This window comes from Geotrypetes seraphini, chromosome 1 (genome assembly GCF_902459505.1).
Source record: "Geotrypetes seraphini chromosome 1, aGeoSer1.1, whole genome shotgun sequence".
In the NCBI taxonomy this organism is placed as follows: Eukaryota; Metazoa; Chordata; class Amphibia; order Gymnophiona; family Dermophiidae; genus Geotrypetes; species Geotrypetes seraphini.
In genome coordinates, this window is record NC_047084.1 from 443,394,604 (window position 1) to 443,421,432 (window position 26,829).

At 38.2% G+C, this 26,829-nt stretch overlaps 1 protein-coding gene across 4 annotated transcripts in view; it reads left to right on the plus strand.

Annotated features, from left to right (window-relative positions):
- CCDC171 (coiled-coil domain containing 171) overlaps positions 1–26,829 on the plus strand; it is a 608,461-nt gene that overhangs the window by 434,084 nt on the left and 147,548 nt on the right. For all 4 annotated transcript variants that reach the window (XM_033920389.1, XM_033920380.1, XM_033920408.1 and 1 more), the window contains exon 23: positions 25,411–25,542. In XM_033920389.1, coding sequence (XP_033776280.1) covers positions 25,411–25,542 — 132 coding nt within the window. The remainder of the gene's footprint in view (positions 1–25,410; positions 25,543–26,829) is intronic.

Sequence of the window (26,829 nt, forward strand, 5' to 3'; positions counted from 1 at the left end):
CTGATCATCCCACTGAAGAAACAGTACAGGAAGACTAAACAGAGGATCAAGACAGGCCTAGAGAACAAAAATCTACAGATGGTTCCAAACAAATGGACTAGTAGCTAACAAGGAAAAAAGAAAACCACTCCTAATTAACAAATGGGGAGGAAATAGCCCAAGATATCGACTAACCCTGAATGGCAATACCATAAAATCATCCATGGAGGGGTTGAGAAACCTAGACATGGCACAGAATCAACACATTGTAAAAAATTCTTATGGCAAACTACTGAGTTAGAAAACTTAAACCCTATCTCACCCATCAAGCAATGTCCAACGTAATAATAACCCTGGTTCTTTCAATCTTTGACTGCTGCAGTGCAGTCCTGGGCATTCTGAAGTACATGATCAAGCAGATTCAAATGGTATAAAATGCAGCAGCAAGATTTATGCTGGGAAAATTGAAGCAGACGAGTGCCACCCCACTACTGAAAGAGTTACACTGGATCCTGATTGAAAGCAGGGTGAAGTTCAAGATCTTGTTGCTGACACACAAAATCATTCATCTCTCAGAGCCAAAATATCTAACAGCCAGAATTCAATATCATACACCAATATGCGCATGCTGAAAATACTGTCCTTCAGAGACATCAAACATAAAAGCGTCAGGACAAAAATGTTCTCAGTGATGGCTCCAAGGTGGTGGAACTCCCTTCCGAAGGAATTAAAACTGGAAAAGTACATCAGAAAGTGATAAACACCATCCTCTTCACAGATTACATTAACAAATAACATAGGGGTCCTTTTACTAAGGCGAGCTAATCGATTTGCCAACACAGCACCTCTGCACTAATTTTCACTGCTGCACCAATTTACAAGCTGTTGTTTTATTTGTATTTTAACTTTGTCTTATAGTTTTGTTTTACCCATTGTCTTTACAGTTTTTGAATCTTACTGCTCCTCTGCTGCCGCAAAGCGGCGGCTCGCTGGACTCCGCCCCCTTCAAGGTCAGCGCATGCCCTATTTAGAGGGCCCCTCTGCGGCACATGCCGCAGAGGCGCGCGCCTTTGGCGCGCACAAAAGGAGCAGAACTTGCTCCTTAGTGCGCTCCTTCGTGCGCGTTCCAAGTGCGCTTCCCCGCTAGGAACTCTTCTAACTTTCTTAAGATTTCTTAACCATACCTACAAACTGCAGTTCATTAACCTCATTCGCCTGATTACCCTTTACTTCTGTATCTTATACTTACATGATCAGTCTAACCTAGGCTCTCTTAATATGCCAACTACAAATAATAATATCCCAGTCATCTGGGGGAATAGGCGCATTGGACCTATTGCTTCTAAACCTAACAAACGTTCTCCTCAATCTCTTTTAGTAGTCCCAACCACTTCAGCATGTTTGAATAACTTCACATTTAATACATACACCTCTCACCAAAATCTTCTATCTTTTACTAATGAACCACTAAAACTCGGGCTTATCAATTCAAGATCTATTCGAAACAAACATCATTTACTAAAAGATGCTATTCTCCTCCAGGGCCTTCATATCCTTTGTATTACCGAGACATGGCTTTCATCTGGTGATGAGGCTTTTCTGTCCTACTGCTGTCCTCCAAACTATGATTACTACTGGAATCATCGCCATAACCGTAAGGGAGGTGGTGTAGCTATTATCTTTCAAAATAACTTAGTATCTATACGAGATCAATCTAACAACAATTCTGTTCTAGAATTCTTACATGTCCAAATTAATAAGAACTCAAAAACAGATCTTCTCTTACTTTATATCCCTCCCCCCATAGATCTCACAAAGCTTCTTTCTTTGCAAAACTTATTATTTGATTTTTGTTCTGATTCTGTTTGTCCTATTATCTTAGGTGACTTCAATATCCACTTTGATAACCAAAACAATCCTTATACATCTGACAATACCAATTTTATCAAAACCTTAGATCTGGCTATACACATAAAAGAACCCACTCATTCCTCAAAACATACACTTGACATGATACTTACAACTAAATCTCAATCAATATCTTACTCGGAGCCTGTTATCTCCCCTGTACCATGGTCTGATCATTGTTTTATTTCTTTATATTGCTATTACTCCTACTCGACCGAAACAATATCCTCTTCTGAACCCCTAAAAAGAATTACTTTCAGAGACCTCTCAAAATTAGAAATCTCGGATATTACCCCTTTTTTTAGTCCCACCTTAATTATTCCTAACTTTGACTCTGTTGATGATCAACTATTTTCTTGGAATTCCTTACTAGAATCATGTCTGAACGCAAAAACACCATTAATCTCTAAAACAATTCCTGCCCGAAAAGCTCGTAATCCATGGTACAATAGAGAACTTTCACTTATCAAAACGCAACTTCGCTCGCTCGAAAGGAAATGGCGCTCCTCAAAATCATCCATGAATTTAGAGCGTTATAAAGAACAAGCACAATTTTATAAAAATAAAATCAACCAAGCAAAAAAACTTTTTTACTCTAATAAAATTGATAAGGCAAAAAATAGCTCTGAATTATTTTTCATTCTTAAATCCATTACCCCTGAATCAAAAAATAATAAAAAGAACTTTGAATTTACTCCTAAAGCTCAAGATCTGGCTGATTATTTTTGCGACAAAATCGCTCAAATACGAAAAACCCTTGTAACAAACATAATAGATGACCCATTATACAATAACACTGATCTCACCTTACCAACATCCAAATGCATAAACTTTAAAATTCCATCATTAAAAGAAATAGAAGGAGTCTTTCAAAGAATTAAACTAAACAATTCTCGATCCGAACCAATCCCTCCGATTTACCTGAAAAAATATTTCTCTTGCTTCGGTCCTTTTATCCATTCACTTATTAAAAATAGTTTTCTTACAGCTACTGTCCCTTTGAACTGGAAAAAAGCGACCGTTACTCCAGTACTGAAAAATTATAATGCTAACCGCAACGATGTTTCCAACTATCGCCCAATTTCAAACTTACCTTTCCTAGCAAAACTAACCGAAAAACTGGTCTTTGAACAACTGTCAGATTTTATCGAGTCATCTAACGCATTGCATCCTAACCAAACAGGCTTCCGAAAACACCATAACACAGAATACTCAATGTTAGGCCTTGTAACCAATATTCACTACTATCTAGACCACCACAAATCGGTTGCTCTTTTTTCCTTAGACCTTTCAGCGGCCTTTGACACTATAGATCACGCTCTCCTACTCAATCGCTTGGAATCTTTTGGAATTGGTGGACAGGTTCTAAAATGGTTTACATCTTTTCTCTCCAACCGATCTTCTACTGTTACAGTTAGAGATGATTACTCTGCCTCTTACTCTTCACCTTTTGGTATACCCCAGGGTTCTATTCTGTCTCCTCTTTTATTCAATATCTTTCTCTCACCTTTACTTACTATTTGTCAATCACTGGGCTTTACATCATTTTCCTACGCTGATGATATACAACTCCTTCACCCACTTGATCCCGAAAACATCGAAGAAATTAAAGCTATTAATATTAAATTGGACACAATAAAAAACTGGCTTTGCCATAATAAACTCTCATTAAATACCCAGAAAACACAAACCATGCTATTTACTTGGAGAAAAGATATTACTCTAATATCTCCATTTGTCCTTAACAATAACCCAATTGAATCTGTATCAACCGTGAAAATTTTAGGCGTAATTATTGACTCGAACTTATCTTTTCATGACCACATAAATCAAACTGTAAAATCCTGCTTCTATAAACTCCGTTTGATAAGATCCATTTCTTCTTACCTAGAACCAAAATTGGTTAATATCCTTGTTCATTCCATGATTATCACCAAAATAGATTACTGTAATTCTTTGCTCTATAATATACCGCAAAAAGAAAAGAAAAGGCTACAAATAATCCAAAACACTGCCATAAAACTTATATACAAAGCAAAAAAATACGATCACGTAACACCACTACTCATTAAGTCACACTGGTTACCTGTTAATCACCGAATAACCTTCAAAATAGCTCTTTTAGTCTTCAAGGTATTGTTATTTAACACGCCCCAATTCATATCAAGAATGATTACTCCATATCATTCAACTCGACCCCTTCGATCTTCACAACAAGATTTATTATCGATCCCCTCTCTAAAAATAGTGGGAACAAGGAGAAACGATATGTTCTCTGTTTTAGCCCCCCAACTCTGGAACACTCTGCCTCTATTTATTAGAAAGGACAAAGATCTTATCTCTTTTAAAAAACAATTAAAGACTTTTTTATTCAACGACGCATTTTCCGACTAATTAGTTAGTCTCTTGATTTTTCTTTCTTCTTTTCCCCATCCTTTTGTTTTTTCCATTACATGTTTTTCACTTCTATTTGAGTAAAATTTGTAACTTTTCCCTCCTTTCCTCTCAGTCATGTCTGTCATAAAACTAAATGTACAGTGTTATCCCTAAATTGCAGGTTACTATTGTTTTATTTGCTTTTAATGAGATATATGTTTTTTATTTAAACTTGTTTCTTTTTTATATAAGCTGTTAACAATTTTGTTCTACGCTTTTTAACTTCTTAATAATTAGACAGTTAGTCTTCCCTTAATTCGTTTTAACTGTACATCGCTTAGAATTTCTTATATAGGCGATTAATCAAATAAACGTGAACTTGAACTTGAACTTGATTTAGTGCACACTAAATTAGCTAGTGCAGGGGTAGGCAATTCCGGTCCTCAAGAGCCAGAGCCAGGTCAGGTTTTCAAGATATCCACAATGAATATGTATGAAATGGATTTGCATCTCAAGGAGGCAGTGCATGCAAATCCATCTCGTACATATTCATTGTGGATATCCTGAAAACCTGACCTGGCTCCGGCTCTCGAGCACCGGAATTGCCTACCCCTGATTTAGTGTGCCTTAGTAAAAGAGGGGATAGAGAAGATAGCTGCCCCCTACCACCACCACTTTAAACACAATAGGGTGAACACAGTAGAAATGCCCAGAATGCTGAGGATTTGACAAAGTACAAATAACTAGAATTATCAAGATCAAGTTTCAAGTTTATTCGTTATTTGATTGATCACCTATCACAATTGCTAAGCGATGTACATAAATAATAAATATAAGGTAAACAATAACAAGAATATATAAAAAATTTAAAAATCTTTTAAAAATAGACCGATTACAACAGGAAACACTAGGATAGAAGGGAACGAAATACATTTTAAGATAGGATGTGTGTAAATAAGACACTCTAATTCTGTATTGTAACACCACTACAGAAGCACATGTAACCGCTCTGAATTGAACTCTCAGCCATTAGTAGCAGTATAGAAGCTTTCAATAAACCATAAACAATCACCTACCCCATAATATGCAAAAATCCCGCAGTGGTGTGAAGTCTACAACTCAATTTTAGGGCAGTAACATAAGAAGTCTTCCTTCTGGCTGGTTAATAATAAAAAAAAAAATTATTCCAGCTTCCTAAAATATATTCTGTTAAAAACTGCTGCTATTTGAAAGAACTCAAACATGAAATTACTTATCTGCATTTAGTGATCTGTAGCTAGTTTGTCGTTCTACAAGTCGAACAGAAGACAAACCCACAAAAACAACAGGAAACAAGCAGAGAGTGGGATGGGACAACATACTTTCCACAACAGAAGGAACCGAAAGGATTATGTAAAATGAATGTTTATTATATCCATCCACAATGGTCTTATCCCGACACAGCACTGTTTCAGCGTAAAATAGGCCTGCCTCAGGGGTCACATATACTACAATACAAAATAGAATAATAAAAATGAATAAGAGCATAGCATACAGATACTGCACCATGCAACCACAAATCATTTGCGGTCATGAGAAACCTAAGGCAAGTTCGAAAATTCTTTGACAGAAAACAATTCCAGCTCAGGGTCCAGTCCCTAGTCCTAGGTCTCCTTGACTACTGCAAAATCTTCTAGCTCCCCTGCCCCGCAACAATGGTAAAACAACTACAAACAGTATAAAACACAGCCCTGAGACTAATCTATTCACTAAGAAAACATGACCACATCACCGAGGCATACCTCGATTCACACTGGCTCCCAATTCAAGCAAGAATACTATTTAAATTCTACTGTCTATTATTTAAATCCATAAATGGTGACAGCCCAGCCTACTTGAACAACTGTCTAATCCAAACTACCACAACCAGACACAGGAGAACCCAGACACCATTCACATACCCTCCAATCAGAGACATCAAACAGAAAAAACTGTACGATGGCCTTCTAGCCACAAAGGCAGCAAAACTAGACCACCAACTCTCCAATCTACTAATCGCGACCCCAGACTACAAAACTTTCAGAAAATAAATAAAAACCCTGCTATTCAAGAAATCCATGAAGACTAACTAACACCGTATGAAACATTACAATCCTCTGAAGCAACCCGCTCTACTCTGTAACACCTCTGGACATGTCCAGAAATCCTCTTCTGTAATCCGCCTTGAACTGCAAGGTAATGGTGGAATAAAAATCACTAATGTAATACAAACATCATGAGAGAAAGATAAAAAATAAAAAACATATAGCCAAATCCGTACAGAATAATATCCGAGTCAAAGTGTAATGAATGTCATGAAATCAACAGCGCTCTGGAAAAAGAGCCTTTGTGGAATTAAAAGAGCAAAAAAAATCATAATCCTGAGAGAAAAGACAAATTAATTACCTAATTATCATCTATTATATATGTGTGTAAGATAACATCATATTATATTTCACGTGGACCAAAATGATTCTATAGATAACGATTAAAACTAAAACACCACGTACCTAATTATGCCAATGGGTCAAATGTTAGATTGTAGAGCACCCAGTGACTCCAACTTGTAATTTTCATATCAGCTTGTTAAAGTTGCCACTTAAATTCATTGTTTGATTCTATTATCTTACTTTCCTTTAGAACGCTAACCATTTCAGTTTTAGGGTAGAAATGATCAACATGGGCTACCGTTTAGGTGTCATTTTACAGTTAATCCCAGTTATTAGTAACTAGATCTCATTACATAAAATGGGACCTCTGCTATAATAGTTCATGTCATAATGGCAGCCTACATTGATTATCTACTCCTTTTTGTGACAGGGAATTTAGAATGGTGTGATTTCATTTAAGAAATTTTAAAGCTTTTCTGAGCATTTCAGTGAGGTTGCCGTAAATTGAGGTCATCAAGCAGTCATAGTTATTTGCAAATCTATCTAGTTCTAGTAGAGTTTGAAACTAGGAATCATGCAGACTTATTGCTAGTAATGTTTATTCATTCATTTGTCCACATTTGAGGTACATGCCTGAAAAGCCCTAGACAACTTACAAATTAAGCATACATAATTTAAAATAAATATTCCATCACTTATATAAAAAATAAATAAAACAAAGTAACCAAACAATAAGAACATAAAGTACAGATTTCTCATACCATGAAAATCAGTGACAAGTCTGTTGAAAAAAATCCATGTTTTATATATCTTATGAAATGACAGGTAGTCATAACTTACATTTGCATTTCTAGCAAAACCATCACAATTCTCCGAAACTGGTGCCAGGAAAATGTTTGTGAAATCCCTGTATAATAATGAGATGAAAATATTCCTATCATGATACCTGTGTGTGTGTGTGTGTGTGTGGGGGGGGGGGTTCTAAATAAAAACTGTTGTCTTAAGCAGTAAAAAGAGGGTCTAAATGAAAAAATATATATATATATATATATATATTTTAGACATTTGTAATGTACAAAGCAGGAATACTACAACTAACTTGGAATGAATTTGTAAAATAGTAACCTCCCCCTTTTACAAAATTGTGCTAGTGTTTTTTAGCGGTAAAAGCTCCAACACTAATAGAATTCCTATGAGCGTCAGAGCTGTTACGCTGCAGCCAGCATAAAAAATGTGTGGTTTTGTAAAAAGGGGGGTTATGTGAACTAGGGATAGTGCAAGGATATTAAACACCCTAGGCAAACTTTCAGCCTTAAGTCCCTTTCAGTTAACGTTTAGGATCCTGAGACATCCTTACTTGATTTTGGTATATAAATTGAACAAGCACAGCAAATAAAGATACAGTCCTCACAGGATATGTAATATGTCAAACAGTGAGAATGAAATAACAAAGGAGGAAAGCTAATGCTGTAAAAATATTTCAATAGAATGTCCTTTTTGAAAAATTCAACAATTCAGTATAAAGTGATACAAGAGATCGGACTCAACATGGCTGTGTTTTGGCAGTGCCTGCATCAGTAGTCACACAGTCTAATAGTTGTATCGCACAGGGTTTGTTAGTGACCTTGTATATGTAACACCCCCCACCCCTGGTTAAGGTGTTCAGGGCAGCTGCCTAGAATATGTTTAGGATAGTTAGACAAAAGGGGTCACACCATTATTTATTGTTTAATACTAATCATTTCTGTAGCACTACTAGGCATACACAGTGTTGTACATATTATATGCAGGTACTATCTCTGTTCCTAGCGGGCTCACAATCTTAATTTTTTTTTTAACCTGGGGTAATGGAGTGCCAAGCAAATTGCCCAGGGTCACAAGGAGGTTACAGTGGGTGCTTTAGGGTAAGGGGGTTATAAATTAAAAGCAATCTCAAGAAGGTGAGCTTTTAGTCTGGACTTGAATATTACCAGGGACGGGGCTTGATATACCGACTCAGGCAGTCTGTTCCAGGTGTACGGCGCAGCAAGAGAGAAGAGATGTAGTCTGGAGTTAGCAGTAGAGGAGAAGGGCACAGATAAGAGAAACTTGCTCAATGACTGGAGTTCCCAGGGAGGAGTATAGGGAGAGATAAAGGAGGAGAGAAATTGAGAAGCTACAGAGTAATACATTTGTAGGTCAGTAAGAGGAGTTTGAATTGTTTACAGAGGTGGATAGGGAGCCAAAGAAGCGACTTGAGGGGGGGTGATGTGAGCATAGTGACTTTGGCAGAATATAAGTTATGCAACAACATTTTGAATGGATTGTAGGGGGATGAGGTGCTTAAATGGGAAATCAGTGAGTAGCAGGTTTCAGTAGTCTAGGCGAGAGGTGATAAAGGTGTGGATAAGAGTATTTGTAGTGTGCTAAGAGAGGAAGGGTTGGATTTTGGCTATATTATAGAGAAAGAAATGGCAGGTTTTGGCAGTTTGGTGGATTTGTGCAGAGAAAGAGAGAGAGAGGAGTCAAAGATGACCCTGAGGTTATGAGATGACAGTATTATCCACTGAGATAGAGAGTGTGAGTAGAAGAGAGGTAGGTTTGGGCAGAAGGATAAGTAACTCAGGGATCCTTTTATGAAGGTGCGCTAGCGTTTTAGCGCAAGCACTGGATTAGCGTGTGCTAGCCAAAAAACTACTGCCTGCTCAAGAGGAGGCAGTAGCGGCTAGCACGCATGGCATTTTAGCGCGCACTATTCTGCGTATTAAGGCCCTAATGTGCCTTCGTAAAAGGAGCCCTCAGTCTTGGCCATGTTCAGTTTTAAATGTCAGCAGTACTACCAGGCAACAATGTTAGACAAGCAGGCTGGGTCAGGGGGTTGGATTCTTGCAGCGATTTCTGGTGTAGAAAGGCAGATTTGGGAGTCATTAGCATAGAGGTGATATTGAAAACCATAGGAGAAGATCAGAGCACCAAGGGAATGAGTATAGATGGAGAAAATAAGAGGTCCCAGGATAGAGCCTTGGAGAACCCAAACTAATAGCAGAATAGCAGTGGAGGAGATTCCAACACTGCATACACTAAAGCTGCAATGTGAGAGATAAGAGAACCAAGAAGGAACATGGTCCTGAAATCCAAGTGAGGGCAATGTATTAAGGAGAAGGCGGTGGTCTACTGTGTCAAAAGCAGCAGATAGATCAAGAAGGATGAGGACAGAGTAGAGGCTTTTGAATTAGGCCAGGACCAAGTTATTGGAGACTTTAGCAAGGGCAGTTCTGTGGTGTACAGGGGGCGAAAGCCAGATTGGAGCAGGTCAAGAAAAGCTAGGGATGACAAAGTCTAGGCAGCGGTAGTGAACAGCATTTTCTAGTAACTTAGATAAGGGGATGAGGGAGATGGAACAATAGAAGGGCAGGTAGGGTCCACTGAGTGTCATGGAAGTACTCAGCCACTGTCTGGGGGAAAGTGAGGGTGGGGGGAGGGGTCAGAGGTGAGGGCACCTTGAGTAGAGAGTTCAGCGTGGCAAAGAGATGGTGGGGATTGATTCCAAGAGAATTAGTCAAATGGATATAGTAGTTTTGTTTTGCAAGGAAGAGAGCTTGACTGGTCAGCAGGAATTTGAAGTGTATAAGTCAGTATGAGTGTGGGATTTAAGATGGAGACATTCATCCGATTGGGCACAGGAACATAAGGAGTGAATTGTATGGGTCAGCCAGGGTTAGGGTTCGATATGCCTTACAGAATGTGAGATGGGAGGGACAAGGGTATTTAGAGCAGAGGAAAAATTAGTATTCTGTAATGTCGCTGTCTGTATACAGTCTCTTCCCATGTAAACCGCTTTGAACTGTTTGTGGTATGGCGGAATATTAAAATAAAGTTATTATTATTATTCTAAGAAGAGACAGCTTCATTGACAGATTTATGTAGTGTAGAGTTTGAAAGGAATGGTGATATAGTGGTGGAGAGAGCGCAAGGGTCAATAGACTTGAGATTCCTAAACGTCTTGGTGGAGATTGGCCATGTGAGGGGAGGAGGGTGATGAGTCATGAAGGTTATCAGATGATGGTCACAGAGGTGGAGAGATTAGCGATTGAACAGTTGAAGAAGAGGACAAGATCAAGGCAGTGGCTATTCTAGTGTATAGAGATTGTGTAGCACAGCTGAAGGTTGAATGAGGATATTAGAGCTAGGAACCTGTTGGTTTAAGAGTCATAGGGCTTATTAGCATGGATGTTGAAGTCACCAAGAATGAGGGAAGGGGATAAGGGTTTGAAAATTAAAGAAAACCTGGAGTTAAGGTCTTTAAATGACCGCTATTCTGCGAGGTAGAGAAGTGACTAGCCGGATGGAGTGGACTTCTAAAGAGGAGAAGCAATGAGTCTGAGGTGGAAGAAGGGGTTGAAAAGTATAAAAAGATGAGAGTAGCAGCCCAACACTATCTCCGCAACCAGCTGGGCAAGGCATATGGGAGAGAAGGTAACCTCCATGACATAGGGCAGCGACAGAAGCAGAGTCTTCAGGGCAGAGCCAGGTTTCGGTTAGTGCAAGTAGATGGAGGGAGCAAGAGATAATGAGGTCTTAGATATAAGCAAGCTTGTTGGAGACAGAGCGGACATTCCACAGGGGAAAAAGGGGAGAGGAACAGAGATGAGATTGGAGATGCTTCGGTGGGACTTAATTAGGAGGACCGAGATTAAGATTGATATCCCTGGCAGAGAGCAAAAGGAGGAGCAGGAGGATACAGATGAGTGTAGGAGAGGCATGGTGGAGGGAGCAGTGCCATGGAAAAGATACATGTAGGGAGAGTGGGGATGGCTGAATGAGAGAGAGAAAGTGTTGAAGCTTTAGGGTTGTGAAAAAGGTAGAAGACAAAAGAGAGGGTGAGGTGATGAATTCAAAGAATGAGTGATATGTTGAAGAGGAGTTCGGTGGTTTGAAGTGAAGAGAGAGATTGGGGAAAATCATCAGCAGGAGGAAGCGATATACATGAGCCATAGAGGGTAATGGGGAGTGGGCACCTGGTGCTACTTTAGTAGGCTTAGAAAGACTTGTGATGCAATGCTGGCCCAAGAATGGGTTGTATAATCAAATTGCCTGTGAGTAGTATCATGAGGGTGAGAAGAAACTAATAGAAGCAGATCTACTGGGGGGTTTGCGTGTGAGAAGTATGGTTAAGTGTACACCAGAGGTTAGAAGGTGTGGGTAAAAGTAAATCTGCTCATACCCACAAGCAGATAAGAATCAGGAAGTCTGCATTCAGTTCTTTTAAGCAGCTGGAAGTTGAGGAGTGGGTGTGGCTCACTGGGCTTTAGTGAAGAGACTTATCTTGTGTTTGGAAGATTAGAAATGTTCCATAATCAAGCAGAGAGGGAAGGTTATATTATTTTAGAGAAGCAGAGGGGAGACTCACAGGTTGGGGCCATGGTGATACCAGAATTTACCAAGTAAGCTCTGCATCAGACTTCACACTTCAGAAAATGATGGAGATAATACCAGTCCTTTTGCTGAAACTAGAACCTTTACTGTCCTTCAGTTGATGAGGGTACAACTTCAAAATTTTAAAAATAGATGGCCAACTATACACAAAACTTGCATAGAAATACTACTATCTTCTCCTTGTTGCTCAAACCCACTATCTGGTTTGGTGAGGGCTTGGCTTGACCTGCCCAGTTCACTTGCTATACTTAAGCAGATTTTAATTATTATCAAGATTTAATTAGTTGGTATACACTTTGTTGGCTAGGTGATAAGCCACTGCAGTTCTTTTCTTTTCTCCTCCTGCTTGCTGTGGATGAAAATGACAGAGTGCTTGGATGACAAAAACAGATACCCTGAATGAATCCTCTCTCCTTTTCATTAGGACTAAATGTGGGGGTGGGGGAGGTTCCCCACTAAAACAAGCCAGCAACCAGGTTTGAGGTCTAATGCTTTCCTTTGGTCCTTGACTCCTTGCTCCTTTTAGTGCCAACTTGTGGGAGTTTAGCAGACTTATTCCACATTCAGGATTTCTGCTTCAGATTGGACAGGAGGGATCTTCCTCTTGGCATGAGTCAAAGACAGGAGATGGAATCCAAGACAATCTGACTGGCAAGCAGGGAGCTAATAACACAGGAGGTAACTGCTGCCACCAGACCCTTTCTCAAATTATTATAAACCCTCCTACCCTTCCTTCAGTTTTTAGAGGCTTCTACCTTATTCTCCTGAGTTCTTTAAATCTGTTGTGAGCATGCTGTTTCCTGGCACCTATCAAGAAATCAGAAGTTCAAAGAAAGGCCATAACAGAAACTGACTCCAAGCTATCTTATCAAGGATAGAAGCCTTGAGATGAATGCTAGAATAAAATTTAGGCAGCCTCTTCTTATTGGCTGTCAGAATTACTGATGAACTGTGCACAGCATTGAGAGAATTCTAGATAGCACAAACTATTGTTGAAATTCTCATGATATTACTTCTCATAATGTTATGTGTATTTTGGTCATACACATCACAACAATTAGTTTTGGGTGCACCATTACCAACTGTGTGTGATACAACTATTAGGTTGTGTGACTCTTGATGCAGACAACACTGCCAAAACATAGCTATATTGAGTTTGATCTCTTGTGCCACATGCATCTTTAGTTGATCAAGATCACTTTGTTTACTGAGTTGTTGAATTTTTCAAAAAGGGCATTGTGAGCCCACCAGGAGACATAGGGCAAAATACTTGAGTACTTGAATGTAAATCACTTACATATAAGTGATGTATAAATACTAAAGATAATTAAATAAATCAATTTTCTTACCCCTCAACCAACCCTTCCCCCCAAAGGCTAAAAAAAGTTAGAAGGCCTACTGTCAATCCAAGCAGCAAAACTAGATAAAGACATCATCAGAATCTTAGGTGCCTTATTAGATTATAGAATATTCCAGAAAAAAAATAAAATGATGTTATTTAGGAAATATGTCTTGCAATGCTAATCCAATGTCTGTCTAATAATAAGCTTTGAAATGTAATATCTTGGAAATATTCAGACACCCCTTATTGTAATCTGCCTAGAACTGAAAAGTTAAGGTGGAATAGAAGTCAATAAATGTAATATAGTGTATTAATTTTTCTCTTTTGTTTCATCCTCACTGTTTTGACATGCCATATACATAAACTGCACCAAAATATAAGTTGGGCATTCCCTAGGACATTGCAGGAAAGTTAACTCCCTAGACTCTACCAAAAATATATAAACCTCAAATCTAAATTTGTAAGATGAGGAGCACCCTCAGCGTGAGTTTGAAAGCTTTAAAGAGCGACTCAAAGGGCAGCTCTAGTGCTTAGAATAGCAAAGCCAGCAAACACTGAGCAGAGACTACCACTCACTGCCATCATCTGGGTGCTCCTTGCTACTATTTGACTACAGCACCTTTATTCAGCTAAATAACTGGAGGGACAAGTGTCTTTTTTTTCATTCTCTGTTCGGGTCAGTGGGTTAGGCATTCGGGGCATTGCAGGACAGTGAACTTTTGTCTTCCACTTATATATATATATATATATATATATATATATATATATATATATATATATATATATATACACATATACATATACATTGTTTGCACTTGACTTGCACTTTAAAGCACACAGGAGCACCCAGATGATGGTGTACGGCTGGCAGTGAGTAGTAATCTCTGCTCAGTGTTTGCTGGCTTTGCTATTTTAAGCACTAGAGCTGCTCTTTGAGTCGCTTTTTAAAGCTTTCAAACTCACGTCCTCATCTTACAAATTTAGATTTGAGGTTTACATATTTTTGGTGGAGTCTAGGGAGTTAACTTTCCTGCAATGTCCTAGGGCACGCCCAACTTATAGTTTGGTGTCTTTTAAGGATATTTTGTCTTGGGATTTTTTCTATATACATAAACTGAACAGTCATGAGTGCTGCAACACCACTCCTCTCAGAACAATCCTATATATCAGGCATGTCCAACTTCGAACAGGTCGTGATCTACTTTTTCCGGCCAAAAGTGCCGGTGATGTACCATCATGAAAATTAAGTTTCAAATTAAATTTTAACTCAATAAAGTTGGAAGATTCCCCCCCCCCCGCCCCCCTATTTTTTAATGAACCTTCTGTCATTTACTTGGATGTGATCAGCTATTAAGCAAATTAAACAAAAACAGAGAGACTCAGATCCAGTAAGAACTGTGAGGGGGAACGGAAAGTACATTTTTTCTTAAAGTTTTATTGAGTAATAACTTTAACTGTCTTAATAACTTTCTTTAACTTTTATTGAGTAATTTGTGTTAAATTTAGATCGAGTATTGATCCAGGCTGATCTTGCACAATCTTTAATATTTCACTCTTGCTCATTAGTGAGACATTTGAGCCTGCATTTCATCCACCAGTTTTTTAAAATTGGGTGAATATTGCGTCAGGGCTAGTCTCAGGGAATCCTGGAGATGTTCATCTGACATGTTGGAACGTTGTGTACTCTTTGTCATTTTCAGATGGGAAAACGCAGATTCACACAAGTAAGTTGAACTGAAACAGGAGTGTACAGCTTCACTGCATCTTCTCAAGTTGGGAAATTTGTCTCTAAGCACTAGCTTCCAAAACAATTCTTGCTCAGCATGGGTCTTGAGAAAAATGTCATTTTTAAGGGTTAATATCAATGAGTAATTTTTGCTGATAGCAGCTATAGTTTCATTAATGTCCACATCTACTTTGAATGGGTATGACAAGAACTCCACAAGTGTTCCAATTTTTTGGAAGTCACAGAATCTATTTTCGAATTCCTGGATAACAACAGATTTCTGTCACATACTTCTCATTCTGAAAAACAAAATTTGGATATTGTTCCAAATGGACCTGCGTATTAGGAAAATGATCAAAAGTGTTGTTTACAAGATCAGTCATCATTAGCTCAAATTTGCTCTTGTAAGATGAAACTGTACTCATCATTTCGCCAATGCATTTGTTTTTAACCTTGTAGTTCAAGGTTCATATCACTTAGTTCGCCTGTAATGTCAGTGAGAAATGCCAGATCACATAACTACTCCTCATCTTCCAACTCTGCTTGGTCATCTCACTTCTCCTTTAAAAAACTTCTTATTTCTTTGCAGAAATTTGTGCCTACTTAGCCACCTTACATCTGTGTGCAAAATGATTTCCGCTGCCCCTTCATCAAGAGTAAGATTAAAAAGCCATCTTTGAAGTGATTTTCCATGAACTGAATTTACAATTTTAAAAGTGATGTCCATAACAGTCTTTGTATTGATTCTCTTGCTTGCCAAAACTTGCTGGTGAATGGTGCAGTGGTAAGAAAGGAAATCTGGGAAGTCATCATGCTGTCTACAGAGGGCTATGAAACCCTTAACTTCACCTGTCATTGCTCTTGCTCCAACAGTAGTGATGGAAACAAGTCTATGCATTGGAAGATTATACTTTGTTACAAAAGAATGGAAAGAATTGAATATTTCCTGATCAGTAGTTCTCTCTTTTAAAGAAATCATTCCAAGTAGTTCTTTAACACTGAAATCTTCAAAAACCATCTGGATAAAGACTAATAACTGGGCTATGTCACCGAGACGCAAAATCTATATATATTGCGTAACAACAAGGGATCCAAGAGGAAAAAGAGCAAGGAACCAACGTGGCTCACTGTAGAGGTGAAGGAAGCGATCAGAGACAAGAAAACTTCATTTAAGGAATGGAAAAGATCAATAATGGACGAAAACTGGAATAAGCATAAACAACATCAACGCAGGTGCCATAAGGCAGTAAAAGGGGCCAAAAGAGACTATGAGGAAAAAATAGCCAAGGAGGCGAAAAACTTCAAGCAGTTCTTTTGATATATTAAAGGGAAACAACCCGCGAAAGAAGCAGTTGGACCGTTGGATGACCATGGAATAAAGGGAGTACTAAAGGAGGACAAAGCAATCGCCGACAAACTGAACACATTTTTTGCGTCTGTATTTACTGAAGAGGATATACACAGCATACCGGAACCCATCAGGCAATATGCTGGAAACAAAGACGGGAAATTGATAGGGTTGACAGTCAGTCTAGAAGAGGTATGCAGGCAGATCGATAGGCTTAAGAGTGATAAATCCCCGGGACCAGATGGCATTCATCCGAGGGTCATCAAGGAACTGAAAGGGACCATAGCTGAACTGCTTCAACTAATAGCCAATCTGTTGATCAAATCGGGAAAGATTCAGGAAGACTGGAAGGTGGCAAATGTTACGCCTATCTTCAAGAAAGGTTTGAGGGGAGATCTGGGAAACTACAGACCGGTGAGTCTGACCTCGGTACTGGGAAAGATGATAGAGGCGCTGATATAGGACCACATCATTGATCACCTTGATGGACACGGTCTGATGAGGACCAGCCAGTATGGTTTCAGCAAAGGCAGATCTTGTTTGACGAACTTGCTGCACTTTTTTGAGGGAGTAAACAGGCAGATAGACAAGGGCGACACGGTCGACATTGTATATCTGGATTTTCAGAAGGCATTCAATGAGGTTCCATATGAATGACTACTTCAGAAAATTGCGAGCCTTGGAATTGAGGGTGAAATACTCACATGGATTAAAAACTGGCTGGAGCACAGGAAACAGAGAGTGGGGGTAAATGGACAATATTCGGACTGGAAGAGCATCACCAGTGGGGGGCCGCAGGGCTTGGTGCTTGGACCCATGCTCTTCAACATCTTTATAAACGATCTGGACATTAGTACGACGAGTGAGGTGATTAAATTTGCGGACGATACAAAGTTATTCAGAGTAGTGAAGACACAGGGGGATTGCAAATATCTGCAACGTGACATAATCAAGCTCGAGAAATGGGCATCGACATGGCAAATGAGGTTCAACATGGATAAGTGTAAAGTGATGCATGTCGGTAACAAAAATCTCATGCATGAATACAGGATGTCCGGAGCGGTACTTGGAGAGACCTCCCAGGAAACAGACTTGGGAGTTCTGATTGACTGCCATTAACTGTTGCTGAGTAACCAATTTCAATTTAAGCTCTTTGAGCTTCAGTTTCCAAATTTCACTTTTGGGTGGAAAATCAGCATCAAACTCATTGCTTTGCAGAGCCTTATAATGATGTTCCAGATTACCCTTTTTGGGCAAGGTTACTGGGGCGTTACAAATTAGACAACAACACTTGTCTTTCACTATGATGAAGAAGTAGTCCATTTCCCATTCATCATGAAAATGGTAGGTTTTGTAATGTAATGTAATGTAATGTAATTTATTTCTTATATACCGCTACATCCGTTAGGTTCTAAGCGGTTTACAGAAAATATACATTAAGATTAGAAATAAGAAAGGTACTTGAAAAATTCCCTTACTGTCCCGAAGGCTCACAATCTAACTAAAGTACCTGGAGGGTAATAGAGAAGTGAAAAGTAGAGTTAGAGGAAAAATAAAAATAAAATAAACATTTTAATAAGACAGCATTGATCTAAATACTTTGGAAGGTAGAAGAGAGGAGAGAAAGGAATAGAAGCATGATGAGGTGATGAAGTGGAGCAAGTAAGTGTAGGAGGAGCGATTGATGTTTCCAGAAAGGGCTTCTTCAGGGAAGAGACTTGGCCGACAGTCCCAGGATGCCTATGTCTCCTCCCCTGAGATGTTCTCCCATCCATGCATTCCCTCCCAGACACACTGCCAGTGCCCCAGCCGCTCCAAGGAGGCTGCCCCAGATGAGGCCCACGGTGAATGCAGGATTCTCTCCTCTGCGGGAAAGCCGCCCGGAGCCGACAGTCGATCTTCTTAGCGGATTGCAGGGGGGGAAGAGTTCACACTCTTGGTAGTATCTTGCTCTTCTTTGGAACACTCATCTTCATTATACTGGGGTGGCTGGATGTAAGAAGGCCAAATCTGCTAAGTTAGTATAAACACTAGCTGAATCTGGTCCCAAACCGTCACTGTCCCAAAGTATTAAAGATCAACAGGAACTGAAGACCTCTGGATGATGTGCAAAACCACACATCCAGTTCTAAAAGTAAAAATAAGAATTCATCATACTGGCACCAATAATCAAATACCACCAAACAATCATCAAAAAAACTCAAACACCTGTCCAGCAAACCAGATAAAATCAAATACCGCCAAACAAGTTCAAATACCACCACAAGCGATTTAATAAATCCTGCACACAGTATAGAATCAACGCAAAGGCAAGGCGAAATAAAATTGCAGTGTAGAATCAATACAAAGGCTAGGCAAATTAAAATTGCAGAGGCAAGCAAAAGTCACAGTGATTTGAACCAATTCAAAGGCACGGCATAGGCAGGTTACAACAAAATTGGAAAAGCCAGCCAAAATCACCAAATTGTTGACATGTGTGTCTGCCCGAAAACATTTAATGAAAGCGAACTATAAAGCAACCAATGACCAGCACATGATACAACTAATACGGTAAGTATATTCAAGTAAAGCCCAGGCGAATGGATATCGCCTGGTATATAACACACTTCTAAGGGATGTTGGGGCAGGAATGGGTGATTCTGAGAGGCAGGAGACTAGGTATGATGCCAAGCCTGTGGTGTATCATACCCCCTGGGGTACCCATACACTATTGGCATGAAAACAACAAGCGCCCCCAATATACCCGCAGGCAAGATTCCCGCAGGTAGGGGAAAAAAACAGGTAAAGGATCAGCGGCAGCAGCAAGCCTTGGCAGACAACCTGCCAGCACAAGCTCTCACCTAGTGATGGGGAAGCTGGGGCTGGCAATCTACCTCTGACCCCTCCGCGATCTACAGGTAGATCACGATCTACCTTTTGGACTTGCCTGCTATATACATATAATTGATACCATGCATGTAACTTTGTTCATACATATACACAATGAAGGCTATTTCTAAAATCCTGGGTAAATGAGCTGTTTGAAAGAGTGCCTACTTTCCCTGCTGGTAAAAGGACATGCTGATGATTTTTTTGAGTTTGTGTAGCTGTCGGGATCTATTGTTTTGCTTTCTGTGTGGTTGCTCATAGTTGACCCTTGGAATTTGCCACCCTATGTGACTGCCTACTCTATTGGCCTTAGTTTTCTTAGCACAAATAATCAACTAAGTAAATCAGGTACTTTAATAATTGGGTAATAATCCAGAAGAATAAATCTATTTAACGGAATTTAGGCGTCCTGTTTTCTATGATGAGCCAAAAGGCTTTGAGTAGTTAATGCTTCTCCATTTGGACTGGGTTACAAGACCATTTCTGGACATTTACAGCAATATCCATCCACTATCAAGCAGTCTAAAGCTGAACAAAATTAAAAACTTTAGTAACTTTACTTTTCCAAGATAATCCCAACAGCTAACCAAAATATCATTGACAGTCACATAGAATCCCAGACTAACATTTAAAGATATGCAGGTCTCTCTCTGTGCCTGATGTGAAGATTTATGCAGAAACCTTCAAAAAAAAAATCTAATGACAATTTCCTTTATGAAGAAGGGAGAGTGGGGAAGAGAATTCCATTACAGTGTGCTGAATGGGGTAAATTGGTCCTTCTTGGAGTTTGCTAACTTTGTTGTAATGCTCTACTACTATCTTCAGCTGATGGAGCCTGAGAATGCAGACAGCCTTGCTACCTTATTGGCTAAAATGCTTGAAAAAAAAAAAAGTAGAACTTCCTTCACAGGCTGGATTCAAATGTTCTCAGGAAAAGTATATCAGGTTAGAAGAATAGCTATGAGCCTTAGTTTGGGATACTGGGATTTGGGATATACCAAGATTTGTAACAGAGTGGAGAGAGTGGAAAACATGAAAATGGACCTGCAAAAGTTAGAAGAATGGTCTAACATCTGGCAACTAAAATTCAATGCGAAGAAGAGCAGAGTGATGCATTTGGGGGGGTAGAAATCTGAGGGAACTGTATGTGCTAGGAGGTGAGAGACTGATAAACACTGACAGAAAGAGGGACTTTGGGGAGATTGTGTCTGAGGATCTAAAGGCATCTAAACAGTGTGATAAGGCGGTGGCTGTAGCCAGAAGGATGTTAGGCTTTATAGAAAGAGGAATAACCAGCAGAATAAGGGAGGTGTTTATGCCCTTATATAAGTCATTGGTGAGGCCGCACTTGGAGTATTGTGTTCAGTTTTGGAGGCCATATCTGGTGAAGGATATAAAAAGATTTGAAGCGGTCCAGAGGAAGGTGATGAAAATGTTAAGGGGTTTGAGAAGAGACTGGCAAACCTAAATAATGTATACTCTAGAGGAGAGATGGGGGAGATATGATACAGATGTTTAAATACTTGAAAGGTATTAATATAGAACCAAATCTATTACAGAGAAGAGAGAATGGTAAAACCAGAGGGCATAATTTGAGGTTGCAGGGAGAGAGTGGTAGATGCCTGGAATGCCTTCCCGAGGGAAGTGGTGGAGAGGAAACTGGTGATGGAATTAAAAAAATTGTGGGATAAACATAGAGGATCTCTAATTAGAAAATGAAGGATATAAATTAAAGAACTAAGGCCGGTACTGAACAGACTTGCACTGTCTGTGTCCAATATGTGGTGATTTGATGTAGGATGTGCTTGGGAGGGCATCAATGGAAACTTGGATCAAGAGGATGCTACTGGTCAGATTTGATGGTAGATGTCCTGCAAACAGGATGGTTGGATAGGCTGGAGTGAGCTTGGACGGCATCCTGACTGTCATGCAGTGGTAGTGGGAGTTATCATGGTGTGGGACTGTTTTACTACATCAGGGTGTGGATGACTTGCCACCATTAATAGAAACAAGAATTCTTCTTTTACATTAGAAAGTTCTTAGGGAATCACATGATGACGAAGGCTGAGTGGTGGTTCTCTGCCTCAGCTCTGACCTATTCTGCTTATAATTTTTAAATTTTTTCCCACTTAACGCTGTCAGAACCAGTTTATTTTCTAGCCATTATTCAACATTTGCTACAATGGTCCTATGTAGCATTGATTCTTGGAAATATCAGTACTATGGAAAACCAACACTTGTCCTCTGTGCACTGTAAGTTTTTGTCTGTAGCAATTTTGTTGGCAAAAAGAGGCATTATATGTCTTTGGATGGACTAATCCTCCCTGGACTTACAAGCATGAAAAGAAAGTATAAAGGAGCTAGCCCAATGAGACCTTCATGGCAAGCGCCTTGGTCTGGGTGGCTGCAAAACTGTGTATTAGAGTCTCTGGCAAGACTGTCTTCTAGTTTTTTCTGTTTTCTCATGAGATGAACTGATTCTAGGAAGGGGAGGATTTGGGGAAGAAATGGAGGTGTGGAGAGTTGGCAGGGGGTTTGGACGGAAGGGTTATTAAACCAAAATGGAAGCAGCCAATTTAGAGATCTTAGAGAATAACATTTTGCTAGTGGGCTGTACCCTTCTCTCTCTGGTAGACATATGAAGAATCTACTTGGGTGATTGGCAGAGAGAGAGGCCTTTCTGAATGACAAAGTTTTTTACTATCTATATAACTTTTCAGCATATTTTAAGTATGTTTCTTAGTTTGATTCAATGTGTTTTTTGCACTTGCTTTCTGTATTTGTTATTGACTGATGTTTGACTGTGTCTGACTTAAATCAAAAACTTTTCAAAAACAGACCAAAAAGATAATTCTTGAGTAGAATCTCAGGACCTCCATCTATGAACTGAAACTGAGCCAAAAATGGGTCACACATCAAGATAGTGACCCTAAAGTTTAGGGCCTAAGCATTCAAGTAAATTTACCACAAAATGGCTGAAGAAAATAAAATTTTATGTTTGGGATTGGCCAAGTCCAAATCCCAATCTAAACCTTATAATGATGTGGCATGAACTATCTATGCATGGAAACCCTCAAATGTTAGAGATGAATCAGTTCTTGGTGGAAAAATAGGCCAAAATTTTGCAAAAGTAATGAGAGACTGGTCAACAGTTATAAGAAATGTTTAGTTGAAATGACTACTGCTCAGGGAGGTTCCAGCGCCCTCTGCACATCATCTTTGTTAAACTATCGCTCTCATAAGTTGAACTATATTCTCTCTGTCTAAGCTCAGGAGAATCTAACTATATGTGAAGCCAACTTATCTCTGGAAGTGCTAATGTAAAATGTACTTATCCGTAGGTTATAAACATTCGTTCTATGTCTGCTAATTTAGGATGAACAATTGTGCTAGACGAATGCCTCCGTAGCCCATATTGCCTTAATTGTCTGTATCTCGTTTGTTTAATTAATTTATGTGTGTTACCTTGTAACCCGTTCTGAACTCTTTGGGGAGGACAGGACATTAAAATGAATTAAATAATGAATGAATGAAGGGTTTACATGCCTTCTCATATAATGACACTGGGGGGAATTCATCAGTGTTTGCTACTGTTAAGACGGGTTATTTTACAACATTATGCTAATTTAGAACCAGGTTTCATTGGATAAAATGGGATCCTGTGCTAAATAAATTCATCTTAACAGTAGCACACATTGATGAATTCCCTCCTTACTACTGAATTTAAAAAAAAAATTTTTTTTAAAGATACAACCAGAAATATGTCTTTTCTGTCTGCTTTATTCAGTGGGCTATTTTCTCTTAATAAGATTTAACCATGTTTTGGTTAGAAATTATGGTTAAAATACAGATCATCTTTGGAAATTCACAAACTTTTTTTTCATCATTTTATATATTTGAATGTGCCTGATACTATGCTCGTAGTTAAGGGGAAAGTCAGGTCCCATTAGAGAGACATGGCAGCTGTTACTAGTGAGGTTAAAGAACCATGGCTGCCTGTTCTCTGCTGCACATTAGACCTGCATTATTTATACAACATGTGTGTATGTGTTTTTGGTCAGTACTGGCAATCTACTTTTGTACTTTCACATCCAGGATTTCCCAAGTGAATTCTGTCGTAGAAAAAAGAGAATCATCAATATCACAGTTACTGTTAGCTTTGAAACTCAAGTTTATCTCATTTGGGAGCTCAAATTTGATAAATTTTCTTTGATACCGGGTGAGTTTTTAAACATCAAACATTGAATTGACCAGGGTACAGTAAAATATTTAGATCTATTGACTGTTTCAGAAGGGCAAAAAGCAGAACTCTAGGGCTTTGATGATCATAATCTCTCAGTAGCTTAATTCACAATATTGTTTTGTGTGTGCACAAATTGATATTAATATGAACATAAAATGTTGGTTGTTAGTAATTATAAAATATCAGCCAAGTGTTTCTAAGAATAATTTGAATGATTTTTAATATATGAGTAGAATTTGGAGTGAGCTCAGTACACTGGGTGCATGACAGAAACACAAGGTTATAGTCATGATCCACATATATAGAAATTATTTTATAGGATATCCCTTTCTCAAAGGTTCTTTAGGTAAACCTGAGAATGTTGCCCCTATTCCCACAAAACTTATCAAAAGTACTGTCTATAGAAGGTGACAGGGCTTTTTGCTAAATGTTTTAGGTTCCGATTTCAATTTCAGAAAAAAAAAATACCTAAGAAAAAACTATCACAAGCCGATTTTATTGCATAATTTTGAATTAGTTTACTTTCTTTGGCTAAAGGTGTGTTTTTTTTAAATTTCAGAATGGGAAAAGAATTCCACAATAAATAAAAAAATCATAATAATGTTGCAAATAAAGACCATAAAATAAGATTTATCCTTTCTTTTAAATAACAATTTGTTATTTTGGGTAGGTGTGCATACAGATTCTTATATGGAATCTAACATCTTACTCTACTCATGTCTGAGCCAAGCAAAAATATCTGCAGAAAAAAAAACTTTTCTCCTCTACCGTGCTCAGCTATTCAGTTGTACAAATGCATTTAGGGTAACATTTAAGACAATCTTGGATAATTAAGAATAGTAAAGAGCATATATAAGAGGTTAAAAATATTAAGAACAGCTTTCAGGATTTAGAATTGGAATTACATATCTTTTGCGAAAGAGTAACTTGTTTGTGCATGACGGTGAGAAATATGTCTACACTGTTGAGCTATACAATCATTGGATTTAAATGGATGTATTTGTAGTTTTCATTAGAATGGTGATAAACCCAATTGCTACTTATAGCCATAAGGTGGCAGTATGATATCAACAGCATAACCCTCATATTTTTCAACACTTAGAGAGTCGTTTGCAAAAATAATCTACATTATATAGTTTTACCCTAGGTATACCTCTTAACAATTATAGATTGAGATTTTATCCAAATACTTTTAATTTTCTCCCTGGTTCATCTGTTTTGGATATTATGCATTGAAATAGGTGTTCGTTTTTGTATGTGTAATTACTGTGTTCCAAAATACTGTACACTGAGAAATTTGATTTCTAGTTTTAGTAAGGATTCTGATTTATATTGAATCTTAGGTTTTGTATTTACACCTCACTGAACTCATTGTATGCGAATGTCATGTTTTTCTTAACATTTCAGTAGTACTTATCATTCTTGTTAATATTCTGTAACTAATTAGTTTAGTTAAAATATGATACAAAAAATAGCATTTTTGTTTCATCCAGTATGATTTTATATTTTTGCTTTGTTCTCTTTTTTTTGGGAGGGAAGGGGGGGTCATATTGGATGGTGAATTTTCCCCTTTCATTTCAGTCAAGAGGAAGATGTGTTTTCTTCTCAACATTCTCTGCTAGCACTCTGAATTAGAGATTTATTTGCAACAAAAAATCAATTAGTCCTAAATTTATTCATGGATTTCAGGCCTAACGATCAATGCATGTCCACTCAGTGGGCTCAAGGGGACCCAGTTCATCCCAGTTAATGTGTCTGAGGGGGAATTACCATTGATGCTATTTTTTTTCCCTTTAGGTCAGAGATCAGATCTCACTGTCATGGACTACGACAACCAAGAATGAATTCACCTTAATTTTGCCCAAACTGCATCCAGAGACCTTTACAATGAAAGGGCAAATGTGTGGACCTGAGGTGCTAGCATGCCAGGTTAGAGTCTACATAACTTTTTTGAAAATTATTATTGCTTTTGTTTTAAAAAAAGTTTCAAAGAGTAAGGGCTTTAAAAGTATTTTGACCACTATGGATACGCTATTTTCTTTGACACTTATATTTACTAAACTGTAATATTTGATAGGAAAAAGTCATTTAACAAATATTATGGCAGTAGTGTTTAAGGACACATTATTAATACAGCTGTGCTTAATTTTCTGCCTTTTGTAAATTGGTTCCTATCTTTGTCTGATACTGTAAAAATGCTTTCCACTTCTTTAAAAAGTTAACAGTTAACTCTTAAGATCTAAAACGTAAAAAAATTAGCTACTTTCATATCTGCCAATGTAGTTTGTGGTGAATGCAAATGTGACATTTTCATTCACAGAAGTTAGTCATTTACGTAGTCATTTATCTTCAATCCTAGTATGTTTTCATATCTAAACCAATTGTTCTTTTTGTAAAGCTGCAGAGACAATATGGTATGTACACATTGGAATCATACACTTATTTGAATAGTCATTAAAATGATTTTATTATGCTGCATTATTCTTTAGAGGCAGGCTGCTTGCCTTTTATTTATTGATGACTGAATTAAAAGCACAGGGATAAGAAATCAGTTGTCTTATATGTAAGATAATGTCAAATTTCAGTTATATTCAAAAGTGCCCAATATCTTAAATGACATAATACAGTGTCTGAAGCAAAGTCTAGCAACTGATTTCATTGTCACACCACTTCAGTGAAGAGATGAAACCATATTTAATATGAAACTATACTTAATATTAAAAAATATACTCTTGGACGCACTTTTTTTTTTTTTTTTTAAGTTCAATAAGATTTTTTATTGAAATTTCAATACAAAACAAAGAAATGAAATACAATCTTACATGCATATCGGGCATCAGTGTTAAATACAGGCTCTGCTCAAAGGGGATTATTTTATAATAAGATGCCTTTCTTAAAGGCCCAAGAAAGCACCTATTTTATAAAAGCAGCACAAGTGCCTAAGTGCGAATAAAATATATACCAGATCCCCAACCCCAATTGCTTGCATACTTTTCAAACGTAGTAGTAAATTTGTGCATACTAACTATATTTTAAAAAATATGCACACACATCACATCATTATCCTGGGAACACCTGAACACAATCCGCATAAAAGTCCACCCAATCTTTGGCACATGTACTTTAAATGTGCATATAAAGTACATGTATTTTACAGAAACTTTTTTCTACATGTAAAACAGGCTTTACAAATGGAAAAACTTTAAATTACTCCCA